Source organism: Lissotriton helveticus, chromosome 3_1 (genome assembly GCF_964261635.1).
Source record: "Lissotriton helveticus chromosome 3_1, aLisHel1.1, whole genome shotgun sequence".
Lineage (NCBI taxonomy): Eukaryota > Metazoa > Chordata > Amphibia > Caudata > Salamandridae > Lissotriton > Lissotriton helveticus.
This window is the reverse complement of record NC_136061.1, coordinates 587,607,399-587,634,865: the sequence shown is the minus strand read 5'-3', so window position 1 is coordinate 587,634,865 and position 27,467 is coordinate 587,607,399. Positions and strand designations below refer to the sequence as shown.

The window sequence follows — 27,467 nt, the reverse complement described above, 5'->3', positions numbered from 1 at the left end:
TTGCGTGCATGGTCTGTAGGTTTGGGTGCGGTGCCCAGGGCGGGGGGCCACCAGGAGTTGTCCCAGGCGGAGGGCGAGGAGCCCAGGATGAGGACCTCCGTCTTGTCCGAGTTCAGTTTCAGGCGGCTGGTCGTCATCCACTCGGCTACCTTTTTCATCCCTTCGTGCAGGTTGGTTCTGGCGGCGGCGGGGTCGTTGGTCAGGGAGAGGATCAGCTGGGTATCGTCGGCGTAGGAGATTATGCTGAGGTTGTGTTTGCGTACGATGGCCGCGAGGGGGCTCATGTAGACGTTGAAGAGGGTGGGGCTCAGAGATGATCCTTGGGGGACGCCGCAGATGACTTCGGAGGCCTCTGACTTGTACGGTGGTAGGCGAACTCTCTGTGTTCTTCCGTCGAGGAAGGAGATGATCCATTCCAGTGCCTTCCCCTGGATTCCGGCGTTGTTGAGACGCTGTACTAGGGTGCGGTGGCAGACCGTGTCGAAAGCCGCGGAGAGGTCTAGGAGGATGAGGGCCGCTGTTTCTCCCTTGTCCATCAGGGCTCGGATGTCATCGGTGGCGGCGATGAGGGCGGTCTCGGTGCTGTGATTGGCACGGAAGCCAGACTGTGAGGGGTCGAGGGATCCGTTCGTCTCGAGGAAGGCGGCCATCTGCTTGTTGACGGTCTTCTCGATGACCTTGGCTGGAAACGGGAGGAGCGAGATGGGTCGGTAATTCTTGAGGTCGGTGGGGTCCGCTGTTGGTTTCTTGAGTAGAGCGCTGAGTTCGGCGTGTTTCCAGCTCTCCGGGAAGATGGTGGTGTCGAAGGATGTGTTGATGATGTCTCGCAGGTGGGGTGCGATGACAGCGTCGGCCTTGTTGAAGACGTGGTGAGGGCAGGGGTCGGTCGGTGATCCGGAGTGGATGGAGTTCATCGTGCGGATGGTGTCTTCGGTGCTGATCGGGGTCCAGGCGTGGAGGGTGGTGGTGGGGGGTGGTTGTTCGGTCCTGGTGTGCGCAGGTTGGTTGTTGAAGCTGTTGTGTATATCCGCGATCTTGTTGTGGAAGTATGAAGCGAGGGAGTTGCAGAGGTCTTGCGATGGGGTGATGTCGTTGTTACCTGCGCTGGGGTTGGAAAGCTCTTTCACGATGTTGAAGAGTTCCTTGCAGTTGTGTGCGTTGCTGTCCAACCGGTCCTTGAATGCTGTTTTCTTGGCGGCGCGGATCAGCTGGTGGTGTTTCCGGGTGGCAAGTTTGAAGGAGGTCCTGTTGTCCGGTGTCGGTTCCCTTCTCCAGACTTTCTCGAGGGCTCGGCAGTTCTTCTTGGAGCTCTTGAGTTCGTCGGTGAACCATGGGGCCTTCTTGCTGCCGGGTCTGCTAGGCGGGGTCCTCAGTGGGGCGAGTTCGTCGGCGCAGTTGCTGATCCACTTCGTGAGGTTGTCGGCGGCCTGGCTGGGGTTCGCTGAGCTGGCAGGAGGGTGCTGGCCCAGGGAGGTGGCGAGCTGGTCTGCCGTGATCTTGTTCCAGCTTCTGCGGGCGGCCTGTTGCTGGTGTTGGTGGGTCGTTGTTCTCTTGAAGGTGAAGTGGACGCAGCTGTGGTCCGTCCATTGAAGCTCTGTGGTGTGGCTGAAGGTGACGTCTTTGCTGGATGAGAAGACGGCGTCGAGTGTGTGTCCGGCGAGGTGGGTGGGGGTGGACACCAGTTGCTTGAGTCCCAGGTTGGCGAGGTTGTCGAGCAGGGTGCTGGTGTTGCGGTCGTTGTTGTTCTCCAGATGGAAGTTGAGGTCTCCCAGGAGGATGTAGTCGGCGGATGGGAGGGCATGCGGGCTGACGAAGTCGGCGATGTCCTCGCTGAATTGCGTGCGTGGTCCAGGGGGTCGGTAGATCAGGGTGCCTCTGAGGGTGGTGTTCGGGTTGGTGTGGATCTGGAAATGCAGGTGTTCGGCGCTGGTCGGAGTGTTGTCGGTGCTGGTCGTGAGCCGGATGGTGCTCCTGTGGATGATGGCGATGCCTCCTCCCATCTGGTTGGCGTTTCGGTCCCTCCGGACGATCTTGTAGCCCTCCGGGATGGCGATGGCGATGTCGGGAGCTGAAGAGGCGTTCATCCAGGTCTCCGTGAGGAAGGCAACGTCAGGGGCTGTGGTGTCGAGGAGGTCCCAGAGTTCGATGGCGTGTCTGTGGACGGAGCGGGTGTTGAGCAGGATGCACTTGAGGTGGGTGCTGCTGGTGTTCGACTTGGCGGGTGCTGGTGCGAGGCAGGTCCGGCTGCAGGTGAACTTGCAGGCGTGGCAGCTGAAGGGTCCGTGGGTGTGCTTCGGGGCGGCTCGGTGACATCCTGGGATGTGGCCGGTGTTGAGTGCGATGAGGTCGGTGGCGCTGTAGGTTCGTCGGGTCGGCTTCCGTCGGTGGGGGCCAGGGGTCCTGGCACTGGGCGCGGTCCAGGCGCGGACGGGCGCAGACGGGCTTACCTTTGGCGCGCCTTCGGCGCACAATCGGCGCACCCGCTGCGCGTGACCGCTGCGCGTTCGCACGGTCGCCATTTAAGGCGAAGTGCGCGGGTGGGCGGAGCAGCTGGGAGGCGGGAGCGGGGAGGGAAACAGAAGAGAAAAAGGGGCGGGGCTAAAGGCGGTGGCGGGAAGCGGGAGCGGGGGGCGGCGAGGTGGGCAGAACACGCCGAGAACGGCCGATCCAAAAACGAGCACAAATTTTAGTCAAAACGGGGGAAAGAGACAGTGACACACGATTGAAACAAGCACAAATTCAGTCAAAAACGGGGAAAAAGGCAGTGACACACGATTGAAACAAGCACAAATTCAGTCAAAAACGGGGAAAAAGGCAGTGACACACGATTGAGAACAAGCACAAATTCAGTCAAAAACGGGGAAAAAGGCAGTGACACACGATTGAAAACAAGCACAAATTCAGTCAAAAACGGGGAAAAAGGCAGTGACACACGATTGAAAACAAGCACAAATTCAGTCAAAAACGGGGAAAAAGGCAGTGACACACGATTGAAAACAAGCACAAATTCAGTCAAAAACGGGGAAAAAGGCAGTGACACACGATTGAAAACAAGCACAAATTCCGTCAAAAAACGGGGGAAAACCAAGGAGAGCGCTCAGGGCGGCAGCGAGGCCGGTGCTGAGGCAGAGGCAGGCACTGGGGGCGCACGCAGCAGCTGGTGGCCGTGCGGCGCGGGGGTGTCCCACAAGTGGGTCACACTCACCTGCGTCGCACGGTCGCCATTTAAGGCCAAGTGCGCGGGTGGGCGGAGCAGCTGGGAGGCGGGAGCGGGGAGGGAAACAGAAGAGAAAAAGGGGCGGGGCTAAAGGCGGTGGCGGGAAGCGGGAGCGGGGGGCGGCGAGGTGGGCAGAACACGCCGAGAACGGCCGATCCAAAAACGAGCACAAATTTTAGTCAAAACGGGGGAAAGAGACAGTGACACACGATTGAAACAAGCACAAATTCAGTCAAAAACGGGGAAAAAGGCAGTGACACACGATTGAGAACAAGCACAAATTCAGTCAAAAACGGGGAAAAAGGCAGTGACACACGATTGAGAACAAGCACAAATTCAGTCAAAAACGGGGAAAAAGGCAGTGACACACGATTGAAACAAGCACAAATTCAGTCAAAAACGGGAAAAAGGCAGTGACACACGATTGAGAACAAGCACAAATTCAGTCAAAAACGGGGAAAAAGGCAGTGACACACGATTGAAAACAAGCACAAATTCAGTCAAAAACGGGGAAAAAGGCAGTGACACTATCTATCGCCCTCACTCTATCTATCGCCCCCAATCTATCCATCGCACTCACTCTATCTATCTATCGCACTCACTCTATCTATCTATCGCCCTCACTCTATCTATCTATCGCCCTCACTCTATCTATCTATCTATCTATCTATCTATCTATCTATCTATCTATCTCCCTCACTCTATCTATCTATCGCCCTCACTCTATCTATCTATCTATCTATCTATCTATCTATCTATCTATCTATCTATCTATCTATCTATCTATCTATCTATCTATCTATCTATCTATCTATCTATATATTGCCCTCACTCTATCTATCTATCTCCCTCACTCTATCTATCTATCGCCCTCACTCTATCTATCTATCTATCTATCTATCTATCTATCTATCTATCTATCTATCTATCTATCTATCTATCTATCTATCTATCTACCTATCTATCTATCTATCTATCTATCTATCTATCTATCTATCTATCTATCTATCTATCTATCTATCTATCTATCTATCTATCGCCCTCACTCTATCTATCTATCTCCCCTCACTCTATCTATCTATCTCTCGCCCTCACTCTATCTATCTCCCTCACTCTATCTATCTATCGCCCTCACTCTATCTATCTATCTATCTATCTATCTATCTATCTATCTATCTATCTATCTATCTATCTATCTATCTATCTATCTATCTATCTATCTATCTATCTATCGCCCTCACTCTATCTATCTATCTCCCCTCACTCTATCTATCTATCTCTCGCCCTCACTCTATCTATCTCTCGCCCTCACTCTATCTATCTATCGCCCTCTATCTATCTATCTATCTATCTATCTATCTATCTATCTATCTATCTATCTATCTATCTATCTATCTATCTATCTATCGCCCTCACTCTATTCATCTGTCTATCTATCGCCCTCACTCTGTCTATCGCCATCACTCTATCTATCGATCGCCCTCACTCTGTCTATCGATCGCCCTCACTCTATCTATCTGTCTATCTATCTATCGCCCTCACTCTATCTATCTATCTATCTATCTATCTATCTATCTATCTATCTATCTATCTATCTATCTATCTATCTATCTATCTATCTATCTATCGCCCTCCCTCTATATATCTATCGCCCTCACTCTATCTGTCTATCGCACTCACTCTATCTGTTGCATCACCACAGCATCACTCAGCACCACCACAGCATCACTCAGAGCACCACAACATCACTATGCGCTACCACAGCATCACTGAACGCCACAGCATCACTCGTCGCTACCACAACATCACTCAGCGCCACCACAGCATCAATCTGTGCAAACATTCAACAACAACTGGTTGAAATATGGTCTCTCAATGTGTCAAGCTTTATTAGAAATGTCACAAAAAGATGTTAATATTTCACTTCTGTTCTTCACAATAAAATACACTGAACATAATCTTCACAAAAGTTATTTACAAAAGTTTAAGCTATTGCCATTATAAATTACAATAACTTGTATTTAAGTATTAATTATTTAAAAAAATTAAAAGCCATTGTTATTTGTAATATCAATACATCTAAGTCGCGTAAATACAACACATATTGCATTACAAATGCTATAGGTGTCACATTTGCGAAAGTTAAAACTATTGGCATTGTAAATGATAAAGCTATTAATTTCGCTATTTTCACAACCAACACATAAATAAAAAAAATGGTCATTTACAATACCAATAGCTCAAATTTTCCTAATGCGAGACCTATTGCATTGCAAATGCTTTTTAATTCTGACTCTGTCTGGCTTTAGTTCTGCACACACAAGCAGGCCTCCAAGTTACTCACGGGTATTCAGGTTATTAGCGTTCAAAATTGTTTTCCTCTTTGAGATTGTTTTTGTACTCTTTGAGATGTTTTCTACTTTAGGGCTTCACTAAGATAAGGGGATGGAACATGTAGTGTGGGAGCGCGAGGAGCATGTGTGTGGAATCCTTTGCCTTGCAATGCTTGCAGGAGCCTGGCCAGCACTAGTAAGTTTCCTTGACATGGAGGGTGTCTTCATACATTGAAAATATTATAAAAACTGGCTCTCGAACAACGGGTTCTCTCCTGAGAGATGGACACATCTGCTCAGTGCTGCATTTCCCTGCTTGAGGATTCTCCAGACCCCGGGAACTGTAATTTGGAATCCCCAGTCTTGTGTGGGCTAAGATGAAGATATTGCAGCCGGTGAGGTATTTTCTCTGATCATTGGTGTGCTGAGTGACCAGCCTGTGAAGTATTTCTGTATAGATAGACATATATATATATATATATATATATATATAAATGTGTGCGTGCATATATACAAACACACAAACACACCCACACATGCACACACACACACACACACATATGTATAATTAAATTTGCATGTTGTTTTACCTGATTATTTTGACATCTGGGAAAGCGTTTCTGTTAGAGAGTGTTTCACTAATAAAACCCCACGCTTTATTCTGAAAACTGCCTTTTGAGGTGCCTTATTTCATGAGTGTGGAGCCCACTTTCCAGGTGCTGTCTTGCTTTCCCGAGCGCCTCTGCTGGGGAGTGCTGAACTTCTTTTATTTAGGAGTTTAAAGCAAGACAGCTGAGTTTACTGTTTCCTGCAGTTACTGCCAGTCGCCCATATTTCTGAGGATAGTGGAAATATTCCTGGTATTCTGTTTGTCATGTGGTCCACTACATTCAAGGACTAATAAACTGTCTTACAATTATTTGAATAATATTCAACATAAAACACTAGAACTATAATATTCTCTTGTGATTCTTTTATTGTGAAGACCTGGATCCCACTAAACTGAAGCTCTACACTGCCAATACTAGTACCAGTACCATAAAACATAATTTATTTCTATCTCCTGCCTCACCTTGAATTTCCCTGGGGTGCTTAAGACTGCTGCAGGTTAGAGACTTGGGAAGGATGAGAATACTCATTGGTTTCACTCCCTGGAATCTCAAAGTGTGACATACAAGGGTGCTAAATTATTACCTACCATCCCCACCTACCTATGGCTCAACAATAGGTAAGATCTTAGCAAATAATAGCAAATATTTTTTTTTTACTTCTATGGAGAATAATGTATTATTCATATTTGTGTAATATTTAATTAAACGATATTGAATAAACAAGCATCTGTTACCAGTACTGAGAATATAAGTCCCATGTATTATAGTAGAGCAACTAAATGTATTTCTAAAGTGGAAATGAAATTTTGGGATGAACATATTAGAAGAATATCACAAAACTGCCAATTCTAGGCAATTAAACTTACTGTCCGTGACAGGCTCCATGCAGAATCCCAGTAAGGCATGCAAAAAATCCACCACATTATTGAGGGAATCCTTGTTTACATAATCTCGCATAGTTTGGCGGAACTGTGCCTTATCCAGTTTATATAATTTTGTGAGACAGTTCTGAGCCTAAAAGAAAGACATATTTGCAAATGTTATCACCAGGAACTTACTAGCTTGCGTTAACTCATATAAACAATTGTCTTCGTAACGTGCCAGAACATATGCAGATCATTCAGTTTAAAAAGTGTCATACTTGGAAAAACACTGATTAAATACATATACATTAAATACATATAAAGTAAATCACAATTACTATATTAGAACATGTGTCAATGGCATAGTAGACATGCTACAAACTACAGTTCTGGCATATCTGTCTATAAGCTAATCGACTTCTTCTGACCTTCCAAGAACATGTTATTGTACGTTTTGGAGGCCTTTTCTCATAACCAATGCCACATCACTATCAATCTTTCAATCAAACAAAAGATAGGCTCATGTGATGAGTGACTCAAAAGATTGCCTATAAAAACACTTCCAGGTAGTTCAGTCTTTAAACAAAGTTTACTATTCAGGTGTATGTTTAATTCTGATGGATTTGTTTTTCCTCTGCAGATTCTCTAATTTTGAAATATTCCAAGTCATTAGACTGGGAATCAGGCTCCTCTTCATCTCAATACAACACCTCTGCACTAGTTTCATGCAGTCTTTAGATACGTCTGACTACAGAGAGACCAGAAAGATTTATAGGTGATTGAAAGGCGATGAGGGGCTGATAATTAATCAGCAGTCATAACTTTGCAGACGATTCTTCTAATGGCTAATAACTCCTAATACATTTTATATCTTTACAAGATTTCCCACCAATATCTTACACTTTATTAAGAAAAGTCCTAGTATACACTAAATAAAATAATGATCTTTACAATCAAATGGTAAACCTGTGAGGCCCATAGGAATGAATGGAAATACATTCTCAATTTGCGAATCGCAATTAGCGAATCGCAAATTGAGAATGCAATTTCAAGGGTGCAGGGGTGTCCAAAGGATACCCTGTTGCACCCCTGAAATCGATCTGCGCACATATGTTGCGCACACACATGCCCTTAGGGCATGTGTGTGCGCAACATGAAACTTTGAAAGTGCATTTTTCTAAGTTTTGCAAATTACCATGAAGTTGAACTTCTTGGTAATTTGCTACTCCTATTAGCGAAATCGCTAATTTTTTTAACTTTGATGTATTGCATTTAAGGAATTTCAATTTGAGATTCCTTAAATGCAAGTAATCGCAATTTAGAGAATTCTTAATTTGCGATTTTTGCATTTGGGATGATTCATCCCAAATGCAAAAATACCAGTCGCAAAGGGGCAGATTCTGAGAATCGGCCCCTTTGCGAGCGGATTTTACCTTGATGCATCTGGGCCTAAGTCTTCAAAGGCCTGTCCCTCACCTGTGTGTCTAAGGGCGGTCAAAACTAGGGTGTTATCTGTTGTGACATGTTGAGACCAAAAAGACCTAAGCCAGAACCCCTGCTGCCATGGTAGACCATCCATCATGTGTCTCTCAAACTCCACTGAATACATCATTTCCACTCTCAGACCAAGACTTTGCAAATATACTCACTATACTTGCACATCTAACAACAATCTCATCTAAATATCACTCACTAGAATGCACATACCACCCACATCATACTATCTTCAACTCAAATGGAGGACATAACTTGGAAATTACAATATTTAATTTCCAAGGTGGGAGGGGAATATAGGTGGAGGAAATGCCTTTTTAATGCCACCTAATAAATCATTTATCACAGTAATACTAGAGAAAGAGGGTTGTGAAGGAGATTTCCTCTAAGCAGTAAATGCAGCAAAGTGTATCTTAAGTGATGTAAATGTTAACCTAGACCTTGATAGATGAAGACGGTAAATCACCACTTCTTCCTGACATCTCACGGAGTCATAGTTGTTCTGAATACATCAGGTGCAGACAGGGCCGGTCCTAGGCATGGGCGGTATGGGCAGCTGCCCAGGGCCTCGCGCTCAGGGGGCCCCGCCGCCGGCCCCGCAGTAGACCGCAGAGCAGGACAAGTACATTTTTGGTTTGCAGAGTAAATAGCAAATCAATCCATTTCCAAACCAATCCGGAGCAGGGGGCCCTGCCCGACAATAAATGTATTGCCCGACATGAAGTTGCGGGAATGTGATGAAAAGCGCTGCGCGCACTCGTGCAGCGCAGGCAGTTAGGGAACTCTGTCACCGTGCACGCACGCACCCCACCACCTAGCTTAGTGGTGGTGGTGCCTTGGTGGTGCCGTGCGCAGTTCGCAGTGCGCGGGCAGCAGGCCTTTAATGATGTGGGTCCCAGGGCCGTCAATCTGGTAGCGCGCGAAAGCGCTACCAATGACGGCCCTGGACATCATTTTGGTCAGCCCCCGCTCTGCAGTGACGCTGCGTAGCATGCACGCCTTACGTGCTCCCTGGCCAGGAGAGCAGGGTGGAGTTGGACGGTTCGGGCCGCGTGGGAGTCGGACTCGGTTCGGGCCCCGTTGTTTGGCATAACGTACCGTACGTCTTAAGGTAAGAAAGACCTGCAGACAGTGCTGACTATACATTGCATACATACTATAGAGAGAACTTCAACTGCCATTTGGTGATCTATAGTTCCCTTCAGTGACCTGTGGACGGTTCACTCAGATCTCACGTTAGTTTGCCGGGTCTTAATCTTGGGCAATCCTCATTATGTATAGTTCCATCTTTGAATCCTGCATAACTGATGTAACTTACCAGCAATGCAATGGAACTCGTGACCTACAGGGTGCACCCGAGTCTCCGCAACAAACTTCTAGGATTCACGCCAACAGATCGCACACAGTGCACCGCTGCAGATAAAATAACTCCTGGGAGTAGTGAACACATGCACTTAATGGGCATCTTCCCGCACTGAACGTTGTTCAACTTCAGCTGGTGCACTTGACCAATAGAGCTTTTCCTCCGTTTCAGGTTCAAGAAACGAGTGCCACACAGGTGGATAACATCTAATACTGTACTAATTAACACAGCAGCAGCCATCAAGCATGTTAAAAACGTACCGCTGTTTGCCCTTCTATAGATTGTGTGGAATAGACGAGCCCGTTTCACAAGGGCGATCAGATACAAGTCAACATTCCAAAGGTACAGGATTTCAATGCATAGCGCTACTTCAATTTTACGTGTCCTGTATCAACTGAATTATTGCTTGTGGCCCACGATAAGGGTGCTACACGAGCTGCTTAGTATCTCAGTGCTCACTCATTCTTGTTACACTCCTTATAAATAAAGCTCCACTTACACATTTATGAGAGGAAGGATTTTAAACCACATGCTTCCGGCCACAAAGTTAGTTTTGTAGGCCGAGCCTCTTAGAGACCTAGGATCTCAAAAGGCACCCCCAACCCTAAGAGGCAGTGCCCTAGTCCCCTTTTCATCGTGCCAAAAGGACTGCTCAAAGGTCACTTCACATTGCGTAGTTTGGTCTTTTATCCCTTTAAAGTTTTTAAAATGAACCATTTTATACACTAAAAGTGAATCAGGAATAATGTTTTGCTGAGTGAATCAACTTCGGAGAGACTGGTCCCAGCAAAAAATGCTTGAATCAATGAATATGTGAATATCTTTTTCACAGTTCTCGCATGACATTTTTGCCGCAGAGGATGAAAAGTTTACTAAAATATGCAACATAGAGAGACAAAATGTTTATGCAAAGTACTCATGTCTAAACATATGCTTGCTCGTTTTTATTATATATTTTTCACAACTTTACTTCAGTTTCAATTTCATTGTGCTGCTTTCCCAATCAGGCTATCTTTGCTTGTCCTGTGATATGTACTTTAGAGGCCTTTAAGCTGTGAAATTTATACTGCTGTTTTCTTGACCCTCTGGGTCCTTTGGAATTTGGGGGCATGTCCAACTAATCATTCAAGGAGCCAGCAAGTGTTACACTCATGGATATTTGCTCACCTGTTTTCCATCCCCTCTACTTTTTGTCCATGTTACTGATATCCACATTAGTTTGCTTCAGTGATGCCAAATAACTAGGATCAAAAGTCCTGTGAAGTCACTTTCTGTGATGTCACTTCTTGCGACGCAATATGCAATTAGAGGGGCCTCACATCTTCCCTTTCGCCCGGGGCCTCGGAAGGCCTAGGACCGGCTCTGGGTGCAGAAACACTTCCCCTTGAAAGCATATGATGTCCTTGTGGAAGGACGATTTGCCTCATGTCAAATTTCCATACAGGTTTGTGGAAGGTCCAGGTGACTCTACTGTAAAAACTCAGGATTCAGGCTGCTAAACTCAGTAATGGATGTTTGCAATGCAGGATCTGGCCTCCAACTTTGTGCAGGAAATCTGGTCTGCACAGCAGCTTCCTATGTCAGACAGATGTAGGAGGTCAATGAACAACCAGTGATGTGGCCATTTCAGAGCTATCAGGATCATCAAGGCTTGTTGTGGTACAGTTTGAGCTATACATTTGGAATAAATGAAACGGGAGGAAAATGTAAATAAACGTCCCTGACCAGTCTATTAAAAGAGTATTCCCCTTCAAACCTGGTTGGTTCTACCTTCAGTTGAATTCTCTGCATCTGCAAACAAGTCTATTAGCAGATATTCACGTTCTATGAAGAAACTTTGTAGCACCTCGTTGCAGAGAGCATATTTGAGGTTTTCATGAAATGATTGACTGCATGAGTCTGCAGTCCGGATCCCTGTCAGAGGAACCACTGTGATACTAAAGTCTCTCGCTAATACTATCTCCAGATTGTTTGTGCTTCAAGAGGCAATGGTCAGGATTTCTCCCTGCTTGATCACATGATACACTGCTATCATGTTACCTAGGTACACAAGGAGGGATTTCTTCCTGGAGGATATTAGGAATGCATTTTAAGCTGGATGGATAGCTCTTAGTTCTAGCAGGTCGATATGATATGAATGCTCATTTCTTGACAATGTCGCTTGAATGTGGAGATCATCTATGTATGCAACCCATCCTTGTAGGCAACCACCTGTCACTATTGTCTGTGTGGGCCATTGATCCCAGATTCAGTATGACAACTGGGGATACTTCTAAAGGAATCTGTGGCTATACAGAGTCTCTACCAGATAAGGTGTAACCAAAGGTTGGTAAGTTGTTCATGTGATAGACTTTTAGCTGCAGATTCCTTACCTTAGAATAGGTACCCAAGCAATACCTCCCCGGAGGTGAGTCTGTGGACTAATTCCACACGAAGAAGTCATGCGGGCAAAGTGCCCATCCCTATAGACCTGACTGTCCAAGCAGTAGTGCTTGGTAAATGTGTGCAGGGACGCCCACTTTGCTGCCTGGCAGATGTCCAGTACCGGAACTCTGCAAGGTAAAGCAGTGGTTGCATCTTTGGCTGTTGTGGAACGAGCATGCAAACCCTCAGCTTCTTCGCCAATGTGTAACAGATTTTGATACAGAAAACGATCCATTGGGAGATGGTCCCCTTCTGTATAGTCCATCCAGAACTCTCATATGCATACCAGGTAGAATGAAGAAGCTCTTTTTTGGTCCAGACAGTGAAGTTGTTCCTCTTACTTGGAGAGATGAGGCAGAATGTAAAAAGTAGTGATTGATTGTCCTACGTGAAATGGAGTGACCACTTTCGCAAGAAAGAAAGCTCGTGTGCGAAGTACCAGTCTATCTGTGTTGATGGTAAGATAAGGAGGTTGGCTGACAAGGCCTGCAGCTCACTGATCCTTTGGGAAGATATTACAACCATGAGAAAGGCTGTTTTGATGGTTAGAAGCCTGAGTGGTCAATTGTGCAGAGGCTAATAGGGATCACACATAAGAAATGTGAGGACGAGGTTTAGGTCCAACTGGGGCATAATGAGAGAAGCAGGTGGAAACATATATTGCAAACACTTCAAAAACCTAAGTACAATAGGGGACTGGTAAAGGGAAGGTTCGTCAGGCAACCAAAGAAAAGCAGAGATTGCAGAAAGATATCCATTAACAGTGCCCCAGAGCAGAGCAATACTGTGCATGGGAAAGAACTAACTGCAGAACCTGAGAAAGGGGGTCAGAAGAAGGATCGATGTGTCTTTCTGAACAACATGCCACAAATTTTGCTCAGGGGATGGCATAAACTATCTTGCTAGAGGGGTGCCTGGATGCCAAGATAATGTTACAGTCTTCGGGGGGACAGTCGTAAACTATGAACTGTCACCGCTCAATCTCCAATCAAGAAGGTGGAGCATGGACAGTTTCGGGTAGAGAACCCTCTCCTGCTGCAGCGACAGAAAATCCTCCCTTCGATCAGGCTGCCTCCCAAAGAGGCAGCCTGATCGAAGGACCGATGGCCATCCTCAAAAGCTTGGGATACCACACTCTCTGTGTAAAATCCGGCACCATATAAATGACTTGGCCCTAGTCGGTCCTGATCTTCTTGAGAATTCTGGGCAAGAGTGGAATAAGTGGAAAGGCATAGAGGAGGCCTGAGCTCCATTCAAGATGAAATGCGTGTCTGAGCGAGAGCCAACTTGGAAACGCCATTCGTGATATGATAGGCATTGTCAGATGAGTTCATCCACTCTGGCTTTCAGAGAGCCCGCCAGATGATGAAACCACCTGGGATATGCCCTGCTGCTTCAGCCATGTCCAGAGATGCAGGAACTCTTGACAAATGGTTCACAACTCGACTCTGCCCCGTTTGTTGCAGTACCACATGGCGGTGGTGTTGTCTGTGAAGACTTGCACAAGCCTTCCCTGAATGGAGGGTAGGTACCAGAGTCCACAGATGTCCACCTCTTCCAGATGGCCGCCCATCCTAGGAGTGATGCAACTGTCACTACTATCAGATCTGGCTGGGGAAAGGAGCAAGGTCTGCCGCTGACCCAGTTGCGGTTCTTAAGCCACCACCTTTTGCCCTTCGCAGTTCCCTCTGAGATCTGGACCATGTCAGAGAGATTTCCCTGATGCTGCTCCCACTGGAACATCAGGTCCCACTGCAGAGCCCACATATGCCAATGGGCATGAAACATAAGCAGGATGCAGGAGGTCATGAGGCGCAGCAGCCTCAGAGTCAGCCTCACCAAAATCAAGGATAGAGGCTGACACATCAGTATCATAGCCTGAATATCCTGGACTCGCCGTTCCAGAAGACAGGCACAAAACTGAGCTGTGTCCAGAACAGCTCTGATGAAAGGGATCATTAAAGAGGGAGTCAGGTCTTACTTTAGCATGTTGATAGAGAATCTCAGAGAATGAAGGAGGTTGGCCATAGTCTGGAGGTGGGAGATGGCAGCCTGGAGCGAGACAGCCTACAACAGTCAGAAGTCAAGATAGGAGAAATCTGCCACCCCTGATCTTCCCAGATGAGCTGCAACCACTGACATCACCTTGGTGAACACCCAAAGAGCGCTGGTGAGACCAAAGGGAAGCACAGCGAGTGCTCATGGCTCACCATGAACTGCAGGTAACGCCTGTGTGCAGGCAGGATGGGAATGTGGAAATATGTGTCCTGCAAGTTCAACGCTACGATCTAGCACTTGGGGTAGACAGGACCTGAGCTAGAACGAGCATATTGAACTTCTCCTTTTTGAGAAAGAAGTTGCTTAAGCACAGATCTGAGAGCCTCCATCCTTCTTGGGTGCCAGAAAGTAGGGGAATAAGAACCATGACCACCTTCTGGCGTCGGTACTGTAGGAGGCTGACTCAGTATATAGTGTCAGGCCATGGTGAGGCACTGTGTACTGAGTCCAGGCAACCCTTAATGATAGTGTTTAGGTCCCTGAAAACCAAAGCTCTCAAGGGGTAGCTGTGGAGAGAAGCTAAGGCTTATCCAGGAGGGTGTAAAGCAAATGCATATACCTCTATGTCGGTCAGTAAGAATTTCACACAAGAAAGAGCCACACCAGGTGAATAAGAAACTACTTTATATGTATTACTACACACTAGACACTAACTTGGTATATCTTGTATCCCGAGATATCAATTACACCCACAGAATACTTAGAAAAGGGGTAAGTGGTTTAGAAAAACACTCAGGGCCCAACCAGGGGGTCAAAACGGATACTAAAAGAGTGGAATGCGAGGTGAGTACCAAAATGGGACTAGTACCCCAAGGTTGGAGGACCCCAGAGGTAGCACGGAATCACCCATGGTGAATAGCAAGGGACCTCAAGGCACCCGGGTAAGAGTGGTTACACCGGGTCAGACGTGCATAGGACAACACGGTAAGTTGCAGTTGGAAAATTAGAGTTTTAGGACCCTTACCAAAGGAACCCGAAGGAACCACTTGGATCAAGGAAGGTTGGAGAGTCACTCCGCCTATGGATACCCAGAATGTATGGATAACAGCACCAGTGAGCCTGGGTGCATAGGGGTGAAGTGGTGTCAGAAGTCTCCGTAGACGCCAATGGAGGGTCGTGGATGTTCAGCAGCAACATCATCTTGTGGACCTGGCCGGTGGAACCAGGATGAATAATCCAGATGAGAAGAACCTGAAAGCAGGCAGAAGATGACTCACTCCGTCACTCGCACCCTCCAGCCCTTATCGTGCTGGAGCGTATCATCTCTCTCGGGCTGTGCAGATCCTCTTTTATTCAGTCATGCCCTGATCTGCCATCCCATCAGCTGCTTGATGTTCCACTTCCCCCTGTCCCTCGGTCCCCCTCCCCCGCCCCCACCCCTCATTGCACCTCCCAGTCTACCATCGATGCGATCCTCCTGAACACCAGGTCGGCAGTCGCCCATCAATTAGAGCTATTCCACCTGCTTGATTCCTGCCAACCTCATCTGCTGTTTCTAACAGAAACTTGGTTCAGGGATGACTCTCTTCCGAGTCTCCTAGCCATGCTGCCCTCGACCTACGCGGCTATCAGAATGGATCGTCCTGGGGGAAAGACAGGTGGAGGCGTCGCCCTGATTACCCACATCGACTCTCATTTTACCATTCTTCCCTTCACTCCCATTCCCGCTGTGGACTGTCTTGTAGTCCGCTCCATTTCATTTGGGGTTCCCCTGACCTGTGTCTTGATCTATCGTCCCCCCCTGTCCACTCCTCACTTTCTTGGTTCTATGGAGGACCTATTGGCTACGCTTGTAGTGAACAACTCCGCAGTCCTGCTCCTCGGGGACCTAAACTATTGGCCTAATGACCCGGCCGAGGATGCTAGATCTAAGGAGTTCACTACCCTGCTCACCAGCCTTAATTTCCTTCCCCAGCTTTCTATGCCCACCCACTCCCTTGGTCACCAGCTCGATCAAATATGGACTCTTAACATCCCCACCAACTCCCCTATCATTTCGCCCTGCCCATGGTCAGATCACCATCTGATTTCCTTTGCACTTGACCTCGGACGCCCGCCTAAACCCCCACTGCCCAAAAACACCTGGCTTAGAAAGTGGGATAAGGCTGACCTCCCTGATGTCTGCTCTTCCCTTGCGGCTTCTTGCCCTGAGCTCAACGATCTACCCCTCTCCTCTCAACTCACAGCCATTAACACCTGGTTACTACAGGCATGCAACCGCATTGTTCCCCTCAAAAAAGTCGCCATCAAGCGAGCTCACGCCGCCAACAGGTGGTTTTCTCCCCTCCTTAAAGACAAGAAGCTGGCGGCGCGTAGAGCAGAACGAGCGTGGCGTCGCAATTACTGCCCCCTCCTCAAAGCTAAGTATCACCTTGTCCTTAAGGAATACAAACAAGGCATTTTAACTGCTAAAGCCGAGTACCTCTCTGGCAAAATTCTAGCAGCGGAAAATCAATCTAAAGAAATATTTGCCACAGTACATGAACTTGCTGCTTCCGACAGGGTGATCTCCAAAATCCCCCCCTCCCAGTTACTTTGCAACTCTCTCAACTCTTTCTTCATTGAGAAAGTGGCCCTCATTAAGGCTAATATTCCTTCCTCCTCTTCCACTCCGCTCATTATTCAACCGCTCCCTGCTGTCCCATTCCTCACTTCTTTTCCCCCCCTGACACGGGAAACCCTTCTCCCTTTACTGGCTCGGGTCAAATCTGGATCTCCTCATGACATCGGCCCGGCCTTCGCCCTAAAAGAGATCTTCTCTAGCTGCTATTCCCCCCCACTCACTCTCATCAACCACTCCCTCACCTCAGGTATTGTCCCAACTGCCCACAAATCAGCTGTCATCATTCCCATCTTAAAAAAGGCAGGCACTGATCCATCCTTGCCTGCCAATTATCGCCCCATCTCCCTGCTTCCCTATTTGGCTAAGGTCTCAGAGGCTCATGTCACCCGGACCCTGAGTTCCTTTGTGGAGTCCACCGGCCGCCTCTCCTCCTGTCAGGCTGGCTTTCGTCCGCTGCACTCAACGGAGAAGGTGGTAGTGTCAGTGATGGACAAACTGAGGGAGGGCATTGACACCTGCCTCCCCCAGGCCCTGGTCCTCCTCGATCTGTCCGCCGCGTTCGACACGGTGGACCATGACATCTTACTGACCCGTGTCGAGGCGGCGGGCATTCGGGGTACGGCCCATGCTTGGCTCCGGTCTTTTCTAACTGACAGGGAGCAGGCCGTCCACCTGGCAGGCTTTGCTGCCCCCCCCCGTAGAGTGACATGCGGCGTTCCTCAGGGCTCTTCTTTGTCCCCCTTGCTATTTAATTTATACATCTCACCCCTCATTTTTTCTTTACAGCAGATGGAGGTCTCGGTGTTTAACTACGCCGATGACCTCCAACTTATCTTTAACCTTTCCCATTCCCCTTCCTCTGCTTGGAATTTCCAGAGGGTAATGCTCTTCATCCAAAATTGGATGAACTGCAACCACCTCAAGTTAAATCCCGACAAAACCGAGTTGGTTTTGACCGGGGGTGGTTGCAGTCCTTGGTCCCCGTCTTTCTGGCCTGATTCACTGGGTTCCCCCCCCTCCCCGGTTTCCAAGGTCAAAACCCTGGGCATCTTCATTAACTCCCAGCTCTCGCTTCACACACAGGTCTCATCGGTGGTGTCTTCTTGTTTTTTTTCCCTCCGCACCATCCGTAAGGTTTCCCGTTTTTTTTCTGTTTCTGCCCTGAAGCTCATTCTCATGGCCATGGTGCTATCGCGCCTTGACTACGGGAATGTGATCTACAACGGGGCCCCTGACTACTTGATCCGCCGACTGCAGCAGATACAAAATCAGGCCGCCCGCCTGATTTATGGACTTCCCAAGTTTCATCGTGCTTCCCCTCTGTTGCAGTCGCTGCATTGGCTGCCGGTGAAGGAGAGGGCTCTCTTCAAGTTGGGCTGTATGACCTACCAGGCTAGATCTGGCACTGCCCCTGCCTTTCTCTGTGAGATTATATCCCCTTATCTCCCGGCTAGAGAGCTTCGCTCCTCCCACCAGGCTCTTCTGACAGTTCCACGCTTTAAGAAGAAGAGGTCTGGTGGGACGAGATTTGCGGTTTTAGCCCCCTCCTTCTGGAACTCCCTCCCTTTTGCTCTCAGAGCTTCCTCCTCATACGCTGAGTTCCGCAGACATCTCAAAACCTTCCTGTTCCCCAGCCCTCCAGCAGTATAGCTTCCGTTCCCTACCCCTCTGGTTCTTCGCTGTCTAGCGCCAGGAAACCGCTCCGGTAACAGTGCGCTCAATAAATTCATTAAAATTCAAAATTCAAATGACCAGGAGGCACAGGAGTACAATACCAGCCCTGGTTGAAAGTTCTTGGTATAGCATGGAGTGGAAGAAACAGCAGCTATTGAGGCTAGATGATGCGGCAGAAGCCCAGAAACCTTTCACAAACTGTCCCACACTGGCAGGAAGGTCAGTGGCCGGCAGGACCACCAACAAACCTTGGCAAACAAAACAACAGTTTGCAGGAGAAGATGCTTGGTTGCAGACCAGCAAGGTCTGTGGGACTAACCAAGGAGGGGTAATTCAGGGCCGGCCCTCAGCTTGCCAGACAGCCAGCAGGAATTGAAGGAGCCCCCTTAAGGACCCTCTGGCAGCAGGCTCAGGTGGTCACAAGGAATTTCCAGCAGCACACAGAAGATGAAGGGCCACGGTGCAGAGGATGCAGGCAGGACAACAGGCTTGGAGCTGTGCAGTGCAGGAGGAATGGCCTGCTAGGAGCTTGAAGACCTTCGGTTGTAGGAGCCAACAAGCCTAGGTAGTGCCAAACAGACATGGTGCATAGGGAGGCGGTCTACGTTGGCTGGATAAAGATTACAGTCTCCCAACTTGCAGGGAAGACTGGTCAGGCCTCTAGAGAACAAACAAACCCCCACCTGTGTTGCAGAGCCGGGCGATGTCCGTGGGACAACAGGATCAGCAAACTGGTCGTCGACGCTGAGGTGTCTACTGAAGCAGGGAAGTGACTCCTTCACTTTAAGGGAAATACCTTCAGGCTAGGATGCAGGCTGAGTCCTTGGTGACTCAGAGGATGCACGGCCACAGAGTTGTGGGTCTTTAAAAAAGCACTGGGTTAAAGATGCAGCAGGATTCTTCCAACCAGCATCAGTCTTGTTGTGGGTCCTGTCTGCAGTCATGACGTTTCTTACCAATACAATTAGGTTGTTTGGTAACCGCTACGACAATCTGAGTGACCTAGGTGTATGATGTTAAGGCCAAACCAAATGATTTGATAATCGGTGCTAAGGCTGCAATATAAACATTAAAGAGAGTTGGGCTGATGGAGGATCCCTGGGGCACTTCACAAGGGAGAAAGATAGGCTCTGACTTAAATGGTTCTAAGCTACGAATTGCATCCTGTCTTCCAAAAAAGACTTTAGCAAATTCCGCTCTGACCCCTTCATACCAGCTAACCGTTCCACCAAAATAACATGGTGGACAGTGTCGAAGGCAGCCGACGGATCCAAAAGAATAAGGGCAGCTATTCCTCCGTTATTCAGAGCCTCTCTAATATCCTCGACTGACTCAATCAAGGCAGATTCTGTACTATAACCGGACATAAAGCCGTGCTGTGTGTCATCAAGCAGACTATGCTCAGTGATATAATCTGAGAGTTGTATATTCATACCCTTTTCAAGTAGTTTTGCAGGTAGGGGGAGCCAGGAGATGGGACGAAAGTTGTTTGTGTCATCAGAATCTAGATTGGGCTTCTTTAGGAGCGGTAGAATAGATGTAACTTTCCACAAATTGGGAAAGTAGCCTGCACTAAAAACTGAGCTCAAAATGTTAGTCAGATTGTTTGCAATTACAACATGAGCCATTTTTAGGACTGAAACGGGAAAGACTTCAACTGAGATCCCGATTTGGCCTTAGCAATAATTTCTCCTACTTGGGTGGGATTAAGATTGGGCATTTGGGGCCAGATGTAGGAGCCCTAATACCGGTCGGAAACGGCCGATTTTGGCCGTTTCCGACCGGTATTAGGGTTTTCAGATGTAGGGCATGCATTTACAGACTCGGTATTTTACCGATTCTGTATTTACCGATTGGGTAAAATTACCGAATCGGTAAATACAGACTCGGTAAAATACCGATTCTGTAAATGCAGATGTAGCTGGCAAATGTCAGAGTGCCACAGGGCTTTAAGAATCGGTATTTTACCACCCAATCCAATTGGGTGGTAAAATACCGATTCCAGGTGTGCATGCACATGTGTGCATGCACACCTAGCCATGTGACAGACAGACATGCCCTTAGGGCATGTCTGTGTGCCACATGGCAAACATGCCCGTCTTTGGGGTGCTAGAGGGTGTCAAAGTGACACCCCCTGCACCCTTGCTAAAATCGGTATTTACCGATTCTGTACTTACAGAATCGGTATTGCCCATTGATTCCTATGGGCTTCAAGGCCCATAGGAATCAATGGGCAATACCGATTCGGTATTTACAGAATCGGTAAATACCGAATCTTAACGTTTCGGTATTTACAGATTCTGTAATACCTACATCTCCCCCTTTCATATTTATCGACTCTTAAATACCGAATCGGTAAAATTCGGTATTTAAGAGTAGGTAAATATGAATTACCTACATCTGGCCCTAGGTGACTTATAGGTTTTAAGTGCAGTATGTGAAACCTTATATCTGAATTGAAGGGTGCATGCACCCTTTCACGCAGACTGCACAGGCAGCTCTGCAGGCACAGTTTGCATGGCCTTGTATGGGTGGCACAATATATACTGCAGCCCATAGGAGACCACTGGTGTACCAATGCTCTCGGTATCTCAGTACCATGTACTAGGGACTTATAATGGTACCTCAGTATTCCAATTGTGGGGTGTACAAAGTACTTACCAGTAGATTCAGAAGAGAGAGCACTGTCACTGGGGTTCTGGCTAGCAGGATCCCAGTGAACTATAGTCAAAACAAACTGACACCAGGCAAAAAGTGGGATTATGTATGCCAGAAAGATCCTACTTTGCTACATAACCACCTACCAAATGAAAGAAGATAAGGTTAACCTTTCCCAGCTGAGTCTTCATTTTGTATGTATAAATATCTGGAAAGTCCATCTGCGTTGGTATGGTTACTCTCAGGTCTATGTATGTTTCACTGAAAAGTCCATCACCTGTAGGGTACTGAACCACTACAAAAGTTTGGAGTTTTCACTCTACCTCTATTTTAACCATAAAAGGGGCTAATGGTCTGTCTGAACAATGAAGTGAGTGCCAAACAGGTATGGCATCAACTTCTTCAAGGCCCGGACCAAAGCAAAGGCCTCCCTCTCAATAACTGACCAACGTTTCTCTCTTAGGGTCAACCTTTTGCTGATAAAAGCTACTGGTTGATCATGGTCCTCTTTATTAAGTTGTGACAACACTGCTCATATTCCTAGCTCAGACGCATTTGTATGGACAACAATTTGCACATGGCCTTCTTCAAGGCATCAAAGGCCTCTTGACAGCTAACTGTTCAATTCACCTTCTTAGGCATCTTCTTAGAGGTGAGGCCATTAAGGGGAGTCATAGTGGACTCACACCACTGAACAAATCTTTTGTAGTACCCAGTCAGACCCAGAAAAGCTCTGCCCTGAGTCTGGGTAGTGGGAGCAACCCAATCCACAATGGTTTGGATTTTGCTCTTCAATGGCTGAAATTGGCCTTCACCTAAGGCGGCCCAAGTATACAACTTTACTCTGCCCTATCTGTCATTTACTGGCCTTGATAGTGAGGCCTGCCGTCAGCAGGGCCTTATGTACATTTCTGAGGTGGACCAGGTGATCATGCCAGGTGGAGCTAAAGACAGCTATATCGTCCAGATATGCTGCACTGAAATCTTTCAGACCTGACAGAACTTTATTCACCAGCCTCTGAAATGTAGCTGTGCATTCTTGAAACCAAAAGGCATTACAGTTAACTGAAAGTGATCTCCCGGGGTTGAAAATGCTGTTTTGTGTTTTGCATCCTCAGTGAGTCTGATTCATCAATAGCCTACAGTCAAGTCAAAGGATTCTTATCAGAAGCCAGAGTATCTATCAACTCATCTGCCCAGGGGATAGGATGAGCATTAGTCATAGTGACTGCATTGAGGCCTCTGTAGTGTACACCAAACATCATCTCTCTCTTTCTGCCCTGAGACTTAGGTTTTGGCACAAGGACTACTGGACTAGCCCAAGGGCTATCTGAAGGTTCAATGGCCACTAACTCCAGCATCTTTTGGACCTCTGTCCTGATGCACTCCCTGACATGGTCAGGCTTCCTGTAGAGTTTACTCTTCATAGGCAGACTGTCCCCTTTGTCCACCTCATGTGCACACCGGGTAGTCTGATTGGGTGTCATGAAAAAGAGCTCAGGGAACTGACTTAGAACCTGTCTTCAGTCAACTGGTTGTCAGTGAGGATGTCTGCAAAGACCACTCCATCAACTGACCCATCAAAAGGTTGAATGAGAGGAGATCAGGGAGAGGGCCGCTCTCTTCCTCCTGTCCTTCATAAGTAGCCCTGAGCAAGCTCATGTCAGCCATGTCAAAGTAAGGCTTTAGACGGTTCACATGAAGCCCCCTGTGGGGGCTTCTAGGTTCTAGGGGTACTTAGGTCCACCATGTAGGTGACCTCACCTTTCTTTTCGCGGATGGTATTGAGGCCATTCCACTTGTCTTGAAGGGCTCTTGGGGACCCATACTTTCTGCCCTGGCTGTTAAACAGTTAGAAGAGCCATTTGATCATGCCACAACTTCTGAAGTTATTGCAGGATCACACCCAGGATGCTCACCTCCACATGCCTTCTTCACAAACTCAGCCATACATGAATGCAGGCCTAGCATATAATCCACAATGTCTTGCTTAGGAGATTTGAGAGGCTGCTCCCATCCCTCCTTCACTAGAGCAAGTGGCTCCCTAACTGATGTTCAAACGGAAATTCAAATGGGCAGTAGCCAACCACCTTCTGTGGACCCGCTCTGTAGGCAAAAAGAAGGCAAGGTAATAGGACATCCCATCTATTCCTAAGCTTGTCATAGCCCCATAATCATACCTTTTAGAGTTCTGTTGAAACGTTCAACTAACCCATTGCATTGCGGATGATAAGGTATGGTAATTTTGTAATTTACTTCACACTCTTTCCACATGGCTTTCAGGTAGCCAGACATTAGGTTTGCACCTTTGTCTGGCACCACCTCCTTAGGAATAATCACTCTGATAAATATTCCGAGGAGGCCCTTGGCCACTGTAGGAGTTGTAAAGGGCCTAAGGGAAATAGCTTCTGGGCATCTGGTGGCACGGTCCACCACCGCCATGATACGACTGCTCCCAGATGCTGTAGCAGGGTCTAGGGGACCAGCAATGTTGATATCTACCCTTTCTATGGGAAGGCCAACCACTGATAGTAGAATTAGTGGGGCCTTTGCCGTGCCACCTGTCTTACCAGTGGCTTGACTGTTGACACAGAAGCGACAAAACTACTTAGTGTCTTCAGACTTGTGGGACCAGTAAAAGTGTGGGGCAAGCCTGTCTCGAGTCTTACATTGCCCAAGAAGCCCTGATAGGGGTATGTCATGTGCAAGGGTCAAGAGGAACTTCCTAAAGTACTCAACTCCAGTCCAGGCTGACATTTCCAAATCATTGCCCATAAGACACTCTACAGGAAAGTTAGAAGATACCACAACCTTTTTAGGGCCTGTAACACGCCCCCCCCCCCACCACACCAGTTAAGGTTGATCAATGCCATGGGGTGGCAATTAGTGATATTGTCTGCATTGTTTACTTGGTAAGTGTACCCAAGTAAGTACACCAGTTTTTCAGTCTCCATTGTGACACTGGCACCTATGTCTCTGTAAGCTATTGCTTCCATAACATTTATGAGGGGGAATTTCCTGTATTTCCTCATATAAGGAAGCCAGGCAGCCAAAGTGGCAAGATCAGTGCCACCCTCTGGTATCATATCAGCCTCAGTGACTTCTCTGACTAGGCTAGAGCCCACTGTATTTCCTAAAGTAAACCCAGCTTCACCTTGTGGAGGTTTACTGCTACTCGTGCTAATGCTAGGGGCACTAGGGGGAGTAGTAGCAGTCTTGGTGGCTTTCTTAGGGTAAATGGGGTACTTTGTCCTATGGTCTTTTTGTTTACAAACAATGCACCAAGGAGGTTTGTCACTAGTGGAAGAGGAAGATTGTGACCCACCCCAGAGGAAGATTGTTGTGGGCCTGTAGAAGACTCTATTTTTCTTTAGGCTTCTCCCCATCATACTCTTGGATATTAGATGTATCTTTCTTTTTCTGGTTACCCCCACCATGAGACTTATTTCTCACCCTGGTGTGAATGCATTTGTCTGCCTTTTTTCCCAATTCCTGGGGAGAGGTCAGATCAGAGTCTACCAGGAACTGGTGCAGTTTGTCAGACACACCGTTATTAAGAATGTACTCTCTCATTATCAAATTATACAATCCATAATACATTACTACCATGTAACCAGCCTTCCAGAGCCTTAACTGCAGTCTATGAAATCAACCCACTCTTGTGAAGAGGTCTTCTGGGTATCCCTGAATTTGATCCTGTATTCCTTACAAGTAAGTCCTAACCCTTCAATAAGTAACACTTTCCTTATACTTGTATCCTGTTCCCTTACTGCCAAGGAGTTTGTCTCTACCTTCGTCTGAAAAGGAGAGCCACAGGATAACTGCCCACTGCTTCCGGGGAACCTTCTGGATTTTACAGGCTCTCTCCATAGCTGTGATAGACATGTGGGGCACTATCCTGTAAGGTTCCTAGAATCAAAGTGTCCCCCCCTGACTCTAGTCTCTTTATTGCTGCCACCATTGGGGACTAACCCCACATTCTTCCTTTCCTTCTCCACTTCTAGGACTTCCATTTCAAGGGCCAACTGCTCCCTCCTCAGATTGAGTTAAGCCTTTTCAAGCTTCAGCAAATTGTACCTCCTATCTAGAATGACTTTATCTAAATTAGCGTGAGTTGACCCAGCAACTGATGCTCAGGAAAGGGAGGATGAGAATGAGGATGAGGAAAAAGAAGACCTCCTCCTCCTAGGAATCCTGTGAACTAACCCAGGGGAGAGTGAAAGTGGGCCTAACAACATGACCCTCTGCTGTACCATCAGTACCACCCTCTACAGGTATAAGGTCCTCCAGGGGTGCCTTTACAGGTTCCTCCTAGACATGTCCAAACATACTTACTTACTGCTTTAGCTGCCTGCACTGGTTGCATCCTATCACACAGTTGGGACAAGTATATACTGCACCTATACCTCAGAAGTAAATAGCAGAGAGTAAGCTCTTGCTTCCTTGACCTGATTACAAAGCGCTGGAAATTGCCCGACCGTCCTACCTCTCTGGCCTGGAGACAGTCCTTACTGGTGTGGGCTGAGGAAAAGGGTGCAGCACTGTGCCTTTGTAAAAGCCCCATAGCAGTGAGTTGGGATGCCATCCTGCAAGACTTTCAGGGAGCTCTAGTGGGAGTTATGCAAGGTTCAGTTCCATCTCCCCAGAGGACCCAGATACTAAAAGACCCAGATCCACCGATGCGCAACTGAGGTAGACGAACGGTGGTCATGGCCCATGCCCCAACTCATCAAGTCCTCTCCATTTTATTTGGAGCTGCAAAACCGCGTGAGGTATTGGCTACTAAAAAAGGCAGGGGTCAGTCAACGTCCCAAAGGGGTCACACTCCTCCCAGGTCTTTTTGCTTGTCCACCCTTTATTCTTCCTTCTCCTAATGCCATGTAAAGAAGCTGCCTGCCTCACTCATGCTGGCTGTGGGGAGGTACACCCAACCTAAACAACTGTTGTATTCTTGTTAGTGTTTACATATCTTAGCAACTGCTGCTCGGCAACTGTAAGCTTCCACTACCCGAGTCCTGTATGTTGGAATCCAGGAGACGGTAGCTGATGCTGCTGAGGAGACAGCTGTTGGGGGTTGCTCCTGTCGACTTAAATAAACCTGCTTCTGCAAGTATCCTGGAAGTCCTGTCTTCAAAAGCAACCTTAGCATAACTGTGTGTATGAGCCACCCCTACTGTGGATCCAAGTTAGAGCTGGACTAATCATCACCATGTAATGAACAAAATGTATGCAATATGTTGGATATCTTAAGTACGGCAATGGTGCTCGCGAAAGTGTACTCATCTCTAGCGAAGAGGCCTGCCCACTCTTGTAAACGCTTGCATCTGATAGTATATTCGCATACATAGTTGCACTCCAACAAATTGAGGGGTGGGACATAATGTACAAAGGGCGCACCGAGGTTATCCTTAGCTTTCTCTTTCTTCTCCCCCAGTTCATCTGTTTATTGATAGGTGCACAAGAGGCCTCATTGCCATGGCTTAATAGATGCAAAGCACAGATTAACCCAACCAGCAAACTGCAACTGGTAATCCTTGCAAACGTTCTTAAATATGTGTCCCTTTCTTTACAGCTAACTGCTCACTGACGCGTGTTGTACATCATATGACTAATTTATGTAATACTGCCCTAACATGCACCATGTAGTGAATATTATCAGATGTGTAAAATCATATAAATGTTTGTGCCAAAAAAACAATAAACAGATTTAAACAAAAACAAACACAATGAAAAAACATAATTTATTGCTTAAGATGAAATAAATACATTTTATTAGGTCTATAGTTACTGGCTTACCTGATGTCTCAGTCTGTCTCCTGAGAGTCCTCGGTGGCCTTCTCCACAGCCGTATGCACAACCCAAAGACTTCACAATTTTGATCAACATGGTAAGGGCCAATTTGTGGGTGCTTACTGGGGCATTATCATCCTGGTACAGACATCATGAAATGATACAAAAATGTTTAAGAAGCAAAAACATGAAGAGTTGGTCATTTTCAGAGTGTAGTGCAGAAAAGCATGTTGGGACATTTGACAAAAATAAAATGTTACTTGATCTTAACTGTGACCTTGAAGCATGGATGGCTTTTACAGATTCACATACTTTGCAGAATACCCCCCACCATATGTTTGGGAATTCTCAATGAAGTTTATAGAGAAGTTTTACTTTTGTGCTCTTCTTGTACTTGTGCCTTTTTCCAAGAGTCAATG

At 47.1% G+C, this 27,467-nt stretch overlaps 1 protein-coding gene across 1 annotated transcript in view; it reads right to left on the bottom strand.

Annotated features, from left to right (window-relative positions):
* The window catches only part of UNC80 (unc-80 subunit of NALCN channel complex), a 2,761,828-nt gene that overhangs the window by 2,145,318 nt on the left and 589,043 nt on the right, over positions 1 to 27,467 (bottom strand). Inside the window, exons 14-15 of the mRNA XM_078680564.1 lie at positions 27,055 to 27,186; positions 7,028 to 7,175 (exon numbers count right to left, since the gene is read on the bottom strand). Of these exons, the coding sequence (XP_078536690.1) occupies positions 7,028 to 7,175; positions 27,055 to 27,186 (280 nt within the window). The remainder of the gene's footprint in view (positions 1 to 7,027; positions 7,176 to 27,054; positions 27,187 to 27,467) is intronic.